At 47.8% G+C, this 14,629-nt stretch overlaps 1 protein-coding gene across 1 annotated transcript in view; it reads right to left on the bottom strand.

The window, feature by feature from the left end:
• The window catches only part of LOC123760122 (uncharacterized), a 151,327-nt gene that overhangs the window by 34,728 nt on the left and 101,970 nt on the right, over positions 1 to 14,629 (bottom strand). Inside the window, exons 8-10 of the mRNA XM_069325473.1 lie at positions 8,102 to 8,248; positions 3,848 to 4,092; positions 1,585 to 1,771 (exon numbers count right to left, since the gene is read on the bottom strand). Coding sequence (XP_069181574.1) covers positions 1,585 to 1,771; positions 3,848 to 4,092; positions 8,102 to 8,248 — 579 coding nt within the window. The remainder of the gene's footprint in view (positions 1 to 1,584; positions 1,772 to 3,847; positions 4,093 to 8,101; positions 8,249 to 14,629) is intronic.

Raw genomic sequence — 14,629 nt, 5'->3', positions numbered from 1 at the left:
GAGGGTGAACAACACGGTGGTGGAGGGTGAACAACACGGTGGTGGAGGGTGAACAACACAGTGGTGGAGGGTGAACAACACAGTGGTGGAGGGGGAACAACACAGTGGTGGAGGGTGAACAACACAGTGGTGGAGGGGGAACAACACAGTGGTGGAGGGGGAACAACACAGTGGTGGAGGGGGAACAACACGGTGGTGGAGGGGGAACAACACAGTGGTGGAGGGGGAACAACACGGTGGTGGAGGGGGAACAACACAGTGGTGGAGGGGGGAACAACACAGTGGTGGAGGGTGAACAACACAGTGGTGGAGGGGGAACAACACAGTGGTGGAGGGTGAACAACACAGTGGTGGAGGGGGAACAACACAGTGGTGGTATTTAATAGGGTATTAATTTCATCAACACAAGACAGAACACGAAACAATGGGTATTGAAATGGAAGTGATTGTAGAAAGCCTATTGGTCCATATTTCTTGATGCTTCTATATTGGAGCGGAGAAATATGGACCAATAGGCTTTCTACAATCACTTCCATTTCAATACCCATTGTTTCGTGTTCTGTCTTGTGTTGATGAAATTAATACCCTATTAAATACCACCTCACCCCATCCACCTCACTCAAATGTAGATATAAACAAATCGGAGATATGTAAGTTCTATTCAGTTGTGTATGTGTAAAGTCTTTGAAAATGTAATAAGTTTTACGAAACGCGCTCAAGTGTCGCGTCAGACTAGAAATAAAAATGAATTTTGGAGAATTGATTTTTGAATAACCTCCAACAGTGAAAAGAAATGTACGAAAGATTGAGAAAATTCGTGGGTGAATTATTAATCTTACTTTTTCGGTCATATTTAATAATATATATATATATATATATATATATATATATATATATATATATATATATATATATATATATATATATATATATATATATAAATATATATATATATATATAAATATATATATATATATATATATATATATATATATATATATATATATATATATATATATATATATATATATATATATATATATTACAAGCTGGTGATATTTAATTAATAATCTCGCTTAGAGAAATGAGATCTTCAATATGTGAGTATCTCGTCTCGTGTATCTGCCTCACTACTCACCTCACAGTAGTGAGGCAGATGTATGTGCTTAATGAGTGTTACGAAACGACTTAACAAATCAAGGATAGTCAGTACCAGCATATATTATGGACATGAATAAGTGAATTCTTCTGTGTTTCCTGAGGGAGGTGAAAAGAAGCATTCAGAATTTTCAGTTGAAAATGTTTAAGAAAACACTGGGGAACAGGGGGGGGGGGGGGTGCAAGACGATGCAATCCCAAACAGTCGACCAACTCCTAGGTATCTACCTACCTAGTACTTGACGAGTAGAAGTCATCAAGTAAGAGGAAACTTGCCTAAACGTCTCCGTTCTGCACGCGGATCGAATCCAGGACCAATTGACACTGAGACGATTCTGCAAACCGCTACTCTACATATTACCTCCTTGCCCGAAACTCTAATTTATAAAGAAATAAGAAAACAGAAATACAAGAGCTACTACTTACCGGCTTCAAAAGGATAAAATACCCTGGAGTAGAAATGATCATTGTTAATGTTGCGGACCTGGAAGGCCAGATATAGTGTGATGTCGGCGTGGGGAGTCTTCAGCGCCTCCGGCAGGGAGTAGTGGGACCTGAGGTCAGCCACACACACCAGGTCATCATAGCAGGCACTGTTGACGCTGTTCACTTGCTGCAAGGTTACAGTGTCACTCTTACCTCACTATATCACTCACACTCTTCCTGTGCTTAATAAATCACTTACAATATGTGTTAACTTAAGGAAACCTTAAAAGTGTATCTTAGTTTAAGATAACACAATCATTAACATGTGGTAACCTGAGGTAACATTAACACTAACATGGCTTTACTTAAGAAAACATGAAAAATTTGGAAAATAAAAAAAAAAAGTGTTTTTACAGTCAAGTTTCAAAAGTACTAAAAATGGTGAGCTTTTGACACAACAACAATTTATAAGTGACATCAGTATAACAAAAGACTATATAGGGAGGTACCACCTCTGGTACAATTATAGGGACCCACAGCCTCAGAGAAGGGAACACAGAGCATTCAGAGAAAAACTTGCCATTTAACTCTGAATACGTATGAGTGTTCGCTTCTCCTACCACCCCCCCCTTTTTTTTATAAAAGACTTATATCTAAAAGACAAAATAATTAGAAAATGGCAAAACCCTTTGCAATTAAAAGAGTTAATTGAGAGCATGTGCGTGTGCCAGGGGGACTCATAGGTTACGTTATGTGACATGTTACTTCAGGTAGGTCATATTGGGTTACCTTAAACCAAGTTAGGTTATCTTATGGTAAGTTTAGTTAGGTTATGCAAGGTAAACTTCAGTTATGCTAGGTTGGGTTTAGTTAGTTTATAAAATTTAGCTTTAACCTAAAGTAGGGTATGCTAGTTAGGTTTGGTTAGGGGCACACTATTTTACGTTGAACTAATACAGGGTTAGCTAGTTAGGTTTATTTAGAGTGTACTATTTTATGTTAAACTAAGGCAGTGTATACTAACAACTAACAAGTATACTAGCTAAGGTAGGGTATGCTTGGCTAGGTTAGTTTACAGGAGATCTGTTCCAACACAAGGGAATTGACCTAATTCCTGTTAGAATATTTTTTAAATATAGTTTTCTACAGCTCTGAAACGCTACCCATAATATCAAAACTTCTCAAAAATGTTCCGACTCTGTGGAAGAACATAATTAAATATTTTGTAAGACAACATAGTCACTAAAAAAATCTTTGAACTTTATATTTTGAAAATATTCCCAAACGCTTAATCATTAAACCAAGAATAACATTTTGCAACATTAGGAAGCTTCAATACATAACACTAAACGTTTATTTTGGAAAGGTTTTGAAATATAAAGAAGCCACAAGGACTAGTGTTTGTCTCCCCAGATATTAACTGTTACATTAACTTAGTTGTTCTTTAACCTAACCTCTGGTAGTTATGTAACGAGGAGCCATGTGCCCTCATATATATATATATATATATATATATATATATATATATATATATATATATATATATATATATATATATATATATATATATATATATATAATGTACCTAGTAGCCAGAAAGCACTTCTCAGCCTACTATGCAAGGCCCGATTTGCCTAATAAGCCAAGTTTTCATGAATTAATATATTTTCTCTATTTTTTTTTTCTTATGAAATGATAAAGCTACCCATTTCATTATGTATGAGGTCAATTTTTTTTATTTGAGTTACAATTGACGTGTATATATGACCGAACCTAACCAACCCTACCTAACCTAACCTAACCTATCTTTATTGGTTAGGTTAGGTTAGGTAGCCGAAAAAGTTAAGTTAGGTTAGGTTAGGTAGGTTAGGTAGCCGAAAAACAATTAATTCATGAAAACTTGGCTTATTAGGCAAATCGGGCCTTGCATAGTAGACTGAGAAGTGCGTTCTGGCTATTAGGTACGACATATATATATATATATATATATATATATATATATATATATATATATATATATGTCTGTCTACGTCATACCTAAACCATACCCAATGTCACTATCCATTATACACTATAGTAGGAAGTTATACAGTGTACAGAATGTTATCATACAATACGATACTATATATACTTGAGAGTCAAATAATTATGGTTTAATTTAAATTAAAAAAAAAAGATTATCTAAAATGTTGAGTGCAAATAATGTGGGGATTCGAAGCTTCGTAAATATGAGCGGAGAAGAGTGTGTGGAGTGATAACTCACCACGCCAGGAGGAGGAACGTCAGTGAAGGCGGGCGGGGGAGGCAGTGCTCCAGCAGGCGTCCCGCCCCCACCTTGCTGCTGGCTGCTATAAAACGTTCCCTTGACCTGAGCTCGCTGACTCTCGTACTCCAGCAGAGCGAACTGACGAGCGCGAGTGTTCGCACAGTCGATGGAGCCCATGAAGCTCATCCAGAAGGTTCCAGAGCGGCCTTGGTCAGCTTGGATCACCACGTCCCAGCGCTCACCTGCCGGTCACTGGCTCATACACACACACAAGTATTGCCTAGACTCATTGTATGTTACAGACGGAGGCGAGGACCAGGTCCACGTGAGGTAAGAAAGTTAACTGCAAGTCCAGCTCTTGATGGCCAAATGCGCTATGATGCAGTTACTATTATTAAATGTAAGACAAATAATTACAATGCATGTCAGTATTGGATTATTATTAGCCCCAAAAGTACTTTCAGCTTATGTTAGTGTCGTAAACCTCTAACAGCACCGCACGCCACCACAACAACCACCAACCACCACTACCACCACCAGCCACCACTGTCACTACCAGCCATCATAGCCACTACCAGCCACCAGCCACCACTACCACCACCACCCATTACAACCACCACAACTATCACTAGCCACCTCAACCACCACTGCTACCACTACCACCACCAGCCATTACTACCACCACTGCCACTACCAGCCACCACTACCACCACCAGCCACCACCAACCACAACTACCACCACTAGCCACTACTGCCACTACCAGCCACCACAACCATCATTACCATCACTGCCACCACCAACCACCACCAACCACCACCACTATCACCACCAGCCACCACTGCCACTACCAGTTACCACTGCCACTACCAGCCACCACTACCAACACCAATCTCCACTACCAACACCAACCACCACTACCACAACTGCCACCACTACCACCACCAGCACTGCCACCACTAGCACCACCAGCCACCACCAACCACCACTACCAGCACCAGCCACCAACAACCACCACTACTACCATCTACCACAACTACCACCACCAGCCACCACTGCCACCACTACCAACACCAGCCACCACTGCCACCACTACCAATAGCAGTAACCACTGCCACCACTAACACCAGTAGCTATCACAATCACCACCAGCTCTCACAACCACCACCAGGCACCACAACCAGAACTAGCCACCACAACCACAACTGCTACCACTACCACCACCAGCCACTACTACCACTATCAGCCACAACAACCATCACTAGTTATCACTACCACCACCAAACACCACAACCACCACAACCACCACTACCACCACAACCATCACTTGCCACCTCCAGGTACCACTGCCACCACCAGCCACGACAATCATCACGATCCACCACAACCACCACCAGCCAGCACTACCACCACTGCCACCACTACCAACACCAGCTATCACCAGCCCCCACTACCACCACTACCACCACCAGCCACCACTACTACCACCAGCAACCACTACCATCACTGCCACCAAAACCCTCACTAGCCACCACAACCACCACCAGCCCCCAATGCCACAACTACCACCACCAACAACCACTGCCACCACTACAACTACCAGCCACCACTACTACCACCAGCCACAACAACCACCACCAGCCACCACTACTACCACCAGCCATCACTACCACCACCAATCACCACAACCACCACTACCACCACTGCCACCAAAACCATCACTAGGCATAACAACCATCACTAGCTACCACAACCACCACCAGCCACCACTGCCACCACCAGCCACCACTACCACCACCAGCTACCACCAGCCACCACAACTACCACCAGCCACCACTACCACCACCAGCCACCCCTACCACCACCAGCCACCACAACCACAACCAGCCACCACTACCACCACCAGCCACCCTTACCACCACCAACCACCACAACCACCACCAGCCACCACTACCACCACCAGCCACCTCTACCACCACCAGCCACCACAACCACCACCAGCCACCACTACCACCACCAGCCACCACAACCACCACCAGCCACCATTACCACCACCAACCACCACTACCACCACCAGCCTCCACAACCACCACCAGACACCACCAACCACCACCAGCCACCACTACCACCACCAGCCACCACAACCACCACCAGCCACCACTACCACCACCAGCCTCCACAACCACCACCAGACACCACCAACCACCACCAGCCACCACTACCACCACCAGCCACCACTACCACCACTACCACCAACAGCCACCATTACCACCACCAGCCACCACTACCACCACAAGCCTCAACAACCACCACCAACCACCACTACCACCACCAGCCACCACTACCACCACCAGCCACCACTACCACCACCAGCCACCACTACCACCACCAGCCACCACCAGCCACCACTACCACCACCAGCCTCCACAACCACCACCAACCACCACTACCACCACCAGCAACCACTACCACCACCAGCCACCACTACCACCACCAGCCACCACTACCACCACCAGCCACCACCAGCCACCACTACCACCACCAGCCACCACTACCACCACCAGCCACCACTACCACCACCAGCCACCACTACCACCACCAGCCACCATTACCACCACCAGCCACCACCAGCCACCATTACCACCACCAGCCTCCACTACCACCACCAGCCACCACTACCACCACCAGCCACCACTACCACCACCAGCCACCACTACCACCACCAGCCACCACCAGCCACCATTACCACCACCAGCCTCCACTGCCACCACTACCACCACCAGCCACCATTACCACCACCAGCCACCACTACCACCACCAGCCTCCACAACCACCACCAACCACCACTACCACCACCAGCCACCACTACCACCACCAGCCACCACTACCACCACCAGCCACCACAACCACCACCAGCCACCACTACCACCACCAGCCACCACAACCACCACCAGCCACCACTACCACCACCAGCCACCACTACCACCACCAGCCACCACAACCACCACCAGCCACCACTACCACCACCAGCCACCACAACCACCACCAGCCACCACAACCACCACCAGCCACCACTACCACCACCAGCCTCCACAACCACCAACAGACACCACCAACCACCACCAGCCACCACTACCACCACCAGCCACCACAACCACCACCAGCCACCACTACCACCACCAGCCTCCACAACCACCACCAGACACCACCAACCACCACCAGCCACCACTACCACCACCAGCCACCACAACCACCACCAGCCACCACCAGCCTCCACAACCACCACCAGACACCACCAACCACCACCAGCCACCACTACCACCACAACCACCACCAGCCACCACTACCACCACCAGGCCCCACTACCACCACTACTACCACCAGCCACCATTACCACCACCAGCCACCACTACCACCACCAGCCTCCACAACCACCACCAACCACCACTACCACCACCAGCCACCACTACCACCACCAGCCACCACTACCACCACCAGCCTCCACAACCACCACCAACCACCACTACCACCACCAGCCACCATTACCACCACCAACCACCATAACCACCACCAGCCACCACTACCACCACCAGCCTCCACAACCACCACCAACCACCACTGCCACCACCAACCACCACTGCCACCACCAACCACCACTACCACCACCAGCCACCACTACCACCACTACCACCACCAGGCCCCACTACCACCACTACCACCACCAGCCACCACTACCACCACCAGGCCCCACTACCACCACCAGGCCCCACTACCACCACCAGCCACCACTACCACCACCAGCCTCCACAACCACCACCAACCACCACTGCCACCACCAGCCTCCAAAACCACCACCAACCACCACTGCCACCACCAGCCTCCACAACCACCACCAACCACCACTGCCACCACCAGCCACCACTACCACCACCAGGCCCCACTACCACCACCAGGCCCCACTACCACCACCAGCCACCACTACCACCACCAACCACCACTACCACCACCAGCCACCACTACCACCACCAGCCACCATTACCACCACCAACCACCACTGCCACCACCAGCCACCACTACCACCACCAGCCACCATTACCACCACCAACCACCACTGCCACCACCAACCACCACTGCCCATACAGGTGCACCTGCCTGCACCTGTGGCCGGACAGAGTGAGGCACTATGTCTAGTGCCAATAAGTGACCGCAAGATCCAGTGTAAAAGCCAGCAAGAAAGGTACGTTAGGACTGACCTGAATATATAACGAGGGAGTGAGCCGGGCGAGGCACCACGGGGGAGCCGTCGGTGCTGATGATGGTGAAGGCGTGCTGCTCCACGGAGAAGGTGATTGGGCAGCTCAAGATGCCCGTGCTGATCAACCGTAGCCGGTACCTGTTCCCTGTACAACGTCAACATCACTTAGTACCCGAGTCCTCAGTGTTTCTTGTGACTTATCAGCCCTAAGGAACACTGTGTTGCTTATGATCGCTACTTGTCAGTAACAAGGAGCGGCTCGTCAACTGTTCTCTGGGAGCAAATATATTAACTATTGGCAGACTTGTATTCTTCTACGAATTAATTGTGAACTTGAAAATCTGTGAACGAAGCTGTCAATTGTAAATTTTCAACAAATCACAAAAGTTTTTTGCGTGAATTAACACTGAAGAAAACAAATTGAATAAGAAATGGAATTCATCTATTAGATTTATTTAATTAAATATAACATCATTAAATATATATATATATATATATATTATGTATTATATTACAATAAGGTCTTTAGATTTGCACCATTTTGCCTATTCGAAGTTTTGCAACTCAACCAATTAAAATTGTCCTTGAACACATATATAATTAACATTAATCAATATTGCTAGAGTCATGCCTCATATGAGTTGTGCTTGGGTCCCCCATGCAACACTGCGGGCATCATAGAGCACGGTGTCTCCCGTCATCCTTATAGTATTTTGACGTAAACTCCCTCAGACAAGAAATTGATCGTGCCATACTGCTACCCATGCTCGGCGTCGACAACATGTACACCTTAAGCGAGCTACTATTAACCATAACCCACCTACCTCTTGGCAAGGCTCCTGGAGAGGATGGAATTCCATATGAACTCATCAAATATCTTCCATCGACTGCACATAGTACTCTTCTAAACTACTGCAACTTATGCTGGACTCAAGGAATATTCCCTCACAATGGCAGACCTACTACGGGCTCACCATAGCCCGTGCTATTTGGAACTTTTTGTTCCAGGTAGCGAATCTTAAACAACAACGGCAGACCAGTATTATTCTTCCTTTCCTTAAACCGGGAAAGACCCATTCCAGCCTGCGTCATACAGACCTATTTCCTTACTATCATGCCTCAATAAAGTCATGGAAAGGCTAATACATACTCGGCTCCAAAGGTACCTTGAGCATAATAATATTAAACCGTCACTCCAAGCTGGATTTCGCCCGCAATGCTCCACACTTGACCAAATACTTTGCCTTGAACATGAAATCCGCAACTCTCTCAGAAACAGTAAATTTTGTATTGTTCTCTACCTACACCTCAAAGGAGCTTTTGACAGCATTTCTCATATTTGCCTCCTCGCAAAGCTTGCACGTTTAGGCGTACGGGGAAGATTACTTTTATGGTTACAGTCCTGTCTTACGAACAGGACCTCTCAAATCTATATACAAGGCGAGTTTTCTGATGTCATCCCATTACAACCGGGCGTCCCGCAAGGCTCCATACTAAGCATACTTTTTGCTGCATTTCTAGTAAATTTGCCCAAAACCCATCCTCTTCACCTCTCGGCGTACGACTTAACAATGTATTTTATTTTTTTTTGCAGGGATATTCCTGCGCGAGCCCTAAGCCTCTGACTGGCCCACTATGGGTTGCTTGTTTCTGTTTTATTTGGGCGGAGTATGAGTATTTATTGTTGAATCTAAGTTGAAATCTTAATGAGTTTGTAACTGTGCACTGTGTTAGATAATGTTCCAGTGGTCTGTCGGGGATTTCTCCACAGTGCTGACATTTTCTCTCATCTTCCGGAACCTGTGTGCATATTTCCCATGCACATGGGTATCCAAGCCTGATGCGATGTAAGTGTACTTCTGTTGCTCTACTGCTCCTTTTCATCAAAGTAAGTGGTTCGTAGTTGGTTGAATTCTTGTACCAACCCGCAGATCCTGATGTTGCAACTGCTGTGAAAACGATGTATTATTCAGATAATGCCCTAGCTTATACAGTCTCAACGATGCAAACAGCACTTGACCACCTCATAGACTGGACACAACAATGGGGCCTTCAAGTTAGTACTACCAAAACCTGTTATCAGATTTTCACTAAAAAAAGACTTGCTCATCTACCCACCCTCACAATACACAACACTCCCATCCAACGCGTACGAGAACATAAATACCTTGGCATGCACTTAGACTCGCCCTCACTTACCTGGAAAGCACACATTCAACACCTTAAACAGAAGACACAACCCCGACTCGCCATACTTAAAGCCCTCACTAGAACCACCTCTCACCAGACACACCCATACAGATAAAAAATTAACCCAACAGTTTTCCCACATAACCCCTGCTTCCCAACCAATCACTCGCAACCTTTCCTCACACGGGCTATAAATAACCTCAATATAGACCTCTCTACACCAAAACTCGGAAACCCAACTTACTGTCCCCCCCATTCCACCTTGGCTTTATACAACTCCTAATACAGCAATACAACTCGAAGACAACATTCCAAAGTCTGCACCAAACTCAGCCAAAGCCTCAGTCTTTGTCTCAACAATGAAAAATTGCTACCCAAATACCACAGCGATTTATACAGATGGATCTCGCATCATCATGAACAACGTACCCTCGGTCACTAGCGCTGTATGGATACCGGAATACCATCTCAAGCAGGGATGGCGGTTACCAAACCAACTATCTGTTTTCACAGCTGAATTATATGCCTTATATCAAGCTCTCCAAATAATCACAACACTACCAATCGGGACATATACAATCTGCAGTGACTCCAAGAGTGTGATTCAAGCAATTACGTACTCTTCAACAATGTGCAAGGAGTTTGTTTACCCATGTCTTCAACTTCTTCATGAACATCGTTTGAACGGTTATGACACCTCTATCCAATGGGTCCCAGCGCATTGTGGTATTCTCCATAATGAACTTGTAGACCAACTAGCCAACGCAATGCACAACACACCTCACATTACCCGTCATCCAATTCCCCATGTTGCACGTAAAGGAGCCTTCAAAAATACCATCACCCAAGATTTTGCGACGAAAGGGAAAACGTGATGCTCACCTTTGTACTATGGGTCCATTAAAAAGAAATGGGAAACTTGGAAACATGTCAGATATAAAAGCAGAGAAATTGATATAGCGATGACCAGATTAAGGCTGAGACACCAAACTAGCAGCACACAGCTCTAAGTACAGAACAGACATCAACGAACTCTGCATCCACTGTCAGGTGCCTGAAACAATCGAACACTATCTCCTTCACTGCTTCCGACATTATAGTGCCAGAGTAAATTTCAAACAAGTATTTATCTCACTTAAAATACCCTTTACCATCGAGCATATGTTAGGAGAAGGTGATCACTCGTTAGAGGAAAAATACCAAATAGTCAAAGCACTGGCTAAATATCTCCAGTCGACCATCAAATTGGGTCACATCTGACCCGCGCCACATTTATACCTGGCGCCACCAACAGCTAAACACAGACAACAACTGCCTCGTCGCAACACCAAGGATCAGCTGACGCCATAAACACAACACACCCCCCTACGGTGCCGCAAGTCTCCCTCTAACACACACCTCTGTTGTAGTCGCCGCTCCTCTGTCTACACCACAACGCAACAAGCACTTTTGGAACTCTTATCATCCTCAACATAAACGCCTCTACCAACATCAGTACTGGTGCAGTCATAGGGAGGACAAACCCTTCATGCAAACTGCACCTACTATCAAGAAGAAGAAGACATATACTCTACGTATACAGCCAAAAAATGTCGTACTAGAAAATGGCAGCGGTTCGCGAAAATTACAAATTGTCCCGTTTTCTGTTTTGGGTCCTCTAGTAGGTTATGATAAGGCACGTTAGTACGACAGTTTCTTGACGTTGGGAAAACCTTAAGAGGACGGACTGTGTCAGCAAAATATGAATCGTAAATAACATAAAGCAGTCCTGTTTACCATACATTAACATATATATATATATATATATATATATATATATATATATATATATATATATATATATATATATATATATATATATATATATCTTTGTTAATAATTTAATCTCAATATATAATCTGAATAATAGTGGACAGAAAGTTCCAATTAGCAAGTTACCAACTGGCCAGTAGTGTGGACTGTTCTGGCCAGCAGTGTGGACCGTTTCTGGCCAGCAGTGTGGACCGTTTCTGGCCAGCAGTGTGGACCGTTTCTGGCCAGCAGTGTGGACCGTTTCTGGCCAGCAGTGTGGACCGTTTCTGGCCAGCAGTGTGGACCGTTTCTGGCCAGCAGTGTGGACCGTTTCTGGCCAGCAGTGTGGACCGTTTCTGGCCAGCAGTGTGGACCGTTTCTGGCCAGCAGTGTGGACCGTTTCTGGCCAGCAGTGTGGTCCGTTTCTGGCCAGCAGTGTGGACCGTTTCTGGCCAGCAGTGTGGACCGTTTCTGGCCAGCAGTGTGGACCGTTTCTGGCCAGCAGTGTGGACCGTTTCTGGCCAGCAGTGTGGACCGTTTCTGGCCAGCACTGTGGACTGTTTCTGGCCAGCAGTGTGGACCGTTTCTGGCCAGCAGTGTGGACTGTCCTGGTCAGCACTGTGGACTGTTCTGGCCAGCACTGTGGACTGTTCTGGCCAGCACTGTGGACTGTTTCTGGCCAGCACTGTGGACTGTCCTGGCCAGCACTGTGGACTGTTCTGGCCAGCACTGTGGACTGTCCTGGCCAGCACTGTGGACTGTTCTGGCCAGCACTGTGGACTGTTTCTGGCCAGCACTGTGGACTGTTCTGGCCAGCACTGTGGACTGTTCTGACCAGCAGTGTGGACTGTTCTGGCCAACACTGTGGACTGTTCTGGCCAGCACTGTGGACTGTTCTGGCCAGCACTGTGGACTGTTTCTGGCCAGCACTGTGGACTGTTTCTGGCCAGCACTGTGGACTGTTCTGGCCAGCAGTGTGGACTGTTCTGGCCAGCACTGTGGACTGTTCTGGCCAGCAGTGTGGACTGTTCTGGCCAACACTGTGGACTGTTCTGGCCAGCACTGTAGACTGTTCTGGCCAGCACTGTGGACTGTTTCTGGCCAGCAGTGTGGACTGTCCTGGCCAACAGTGTGGACTGTTCTGGCCAGCAGTGTGGACTGTCCTGGCCAGCACTGTGGACTGTTCTGGCCAGCACTGTGGACTGTTTCTGGCCAGCAGTGTGGACTGTTTCTGGCCAGCACTGTGGACTGTTCTGGCCAGCACTGTGGACTGTTTCTGGCCAGCACTGTGGACTGTTTCTGGCCAGCACTGTGGACTGTTCTGGCCAACACTGTGGACTGTTCTGGCCAGCACTGTGGACTGTTCTGGCCAGCACTGTGGACTGTTTCTGGCCAGCACTGTGGACTGTTCTGGCCAGCACTGTGGACTGTTCTGGCCAGCACTGTGGACTGTCCTGGCCAGCAGTGTGGACTGTTCTGGCCAACACTGTGGACTGTTCTGGCCAACACTGTGGACTGTTCTGGCCAGCAGTGTGGACTGTTCTGGCCAGCAGTGTGGACTGTTCTGGCCAGCAGTGTGGACTGTTCTGGCCAGCAGTGTGGACTGTTCTGGCCAGCACTGTGGACTGTTCTGGCCAGCAGTGTGGACTGTTCTGGCCAGCAGTGTGGACTGTCCTGGCCAACACGGTGGACTGTTCTGGCCAGCAGTGTGGACTGTTCTGGCCAGCACTGTGGACTGTTCTGGCTAGCACTGTGGACTGTTCTGGCCAGCACTGTGGACTGTTCTGGCCAGCACTGTGGACTGTTCTGGCCAACACTGTGGACTGTTCTGGCCAGCACTGTGGACTGTTCTGGCCAGCACTGTGGACTGTTCTGGCCAACACTGTGGACTGTTCTGGCCAGCACTGTGGACTGTTCTGGCCAGCACTGTGGACTGTTCTGGCCAACTCTGTGGACTGTTCTGGCCAGCACTGTGGACTGTTCTGGCCAGCACTGTGGACTGTTCTGGCCAGCACTGTGGACTGTTCTGGCCAACACTGTGGACTGTTCTGGCCAGCACTGTGGACTGTTCTGGCCAGCACTGTGGACTGTTCTGGCCAGCACTGTGGACTGTTCTGGCCAGCACTGTGGACTGTTCTGGCCAGCACTGTGGACTGTTCTGGCCAGCACTGTGGACTGTTCTGGCCAACACTGTGGACTGTTCTGGCCAGCACTGTGGACTGTTCTGGCCAACACTGTGGACTGTTCTGGCCAGTACTGTGGACTGTTCTGGCCAGCACTGTGGACTGTTCTGGCCAGCACTGTGGACTGTTCTGGCCAGCACTGTGGACTGTTCTGGCCAGCACTGTGGACTATTCTGGCCAGCACTGTGGACTCACCTGGCCAGCACTGTGGACTCACCTGGCCAGCACTGTGGACTCACCTGGCCAGCACTGTGGACTCACCTGGCCAGCACTCTAGACTCACCTGGCCAGCACTGTGGACTCACCTGGCCAGCACTGTGGACTCACCTGGCCAGCACTGTGGACTCACCTGGCCAGCACTG

This window comes from Procambarus clarkii, chromosome 16 (assembly GCF_040958095.1).
Source record: "Procambarus clarkii isolate CNS0578487 chromosome 16, FALCON_Pclarkii_2.0, whole genome shotgun sequence".
NCBI lineage: Eukaryota > Metazoa > Arthropoda > Malacostraca > Decapoda > Cambaridae > Procambarus > Procambarus clarkii.
Note: the sequence above shows the minus strand (reverse complement) of the source record. Positions and strands in the feature narration are given on the sequence as shown.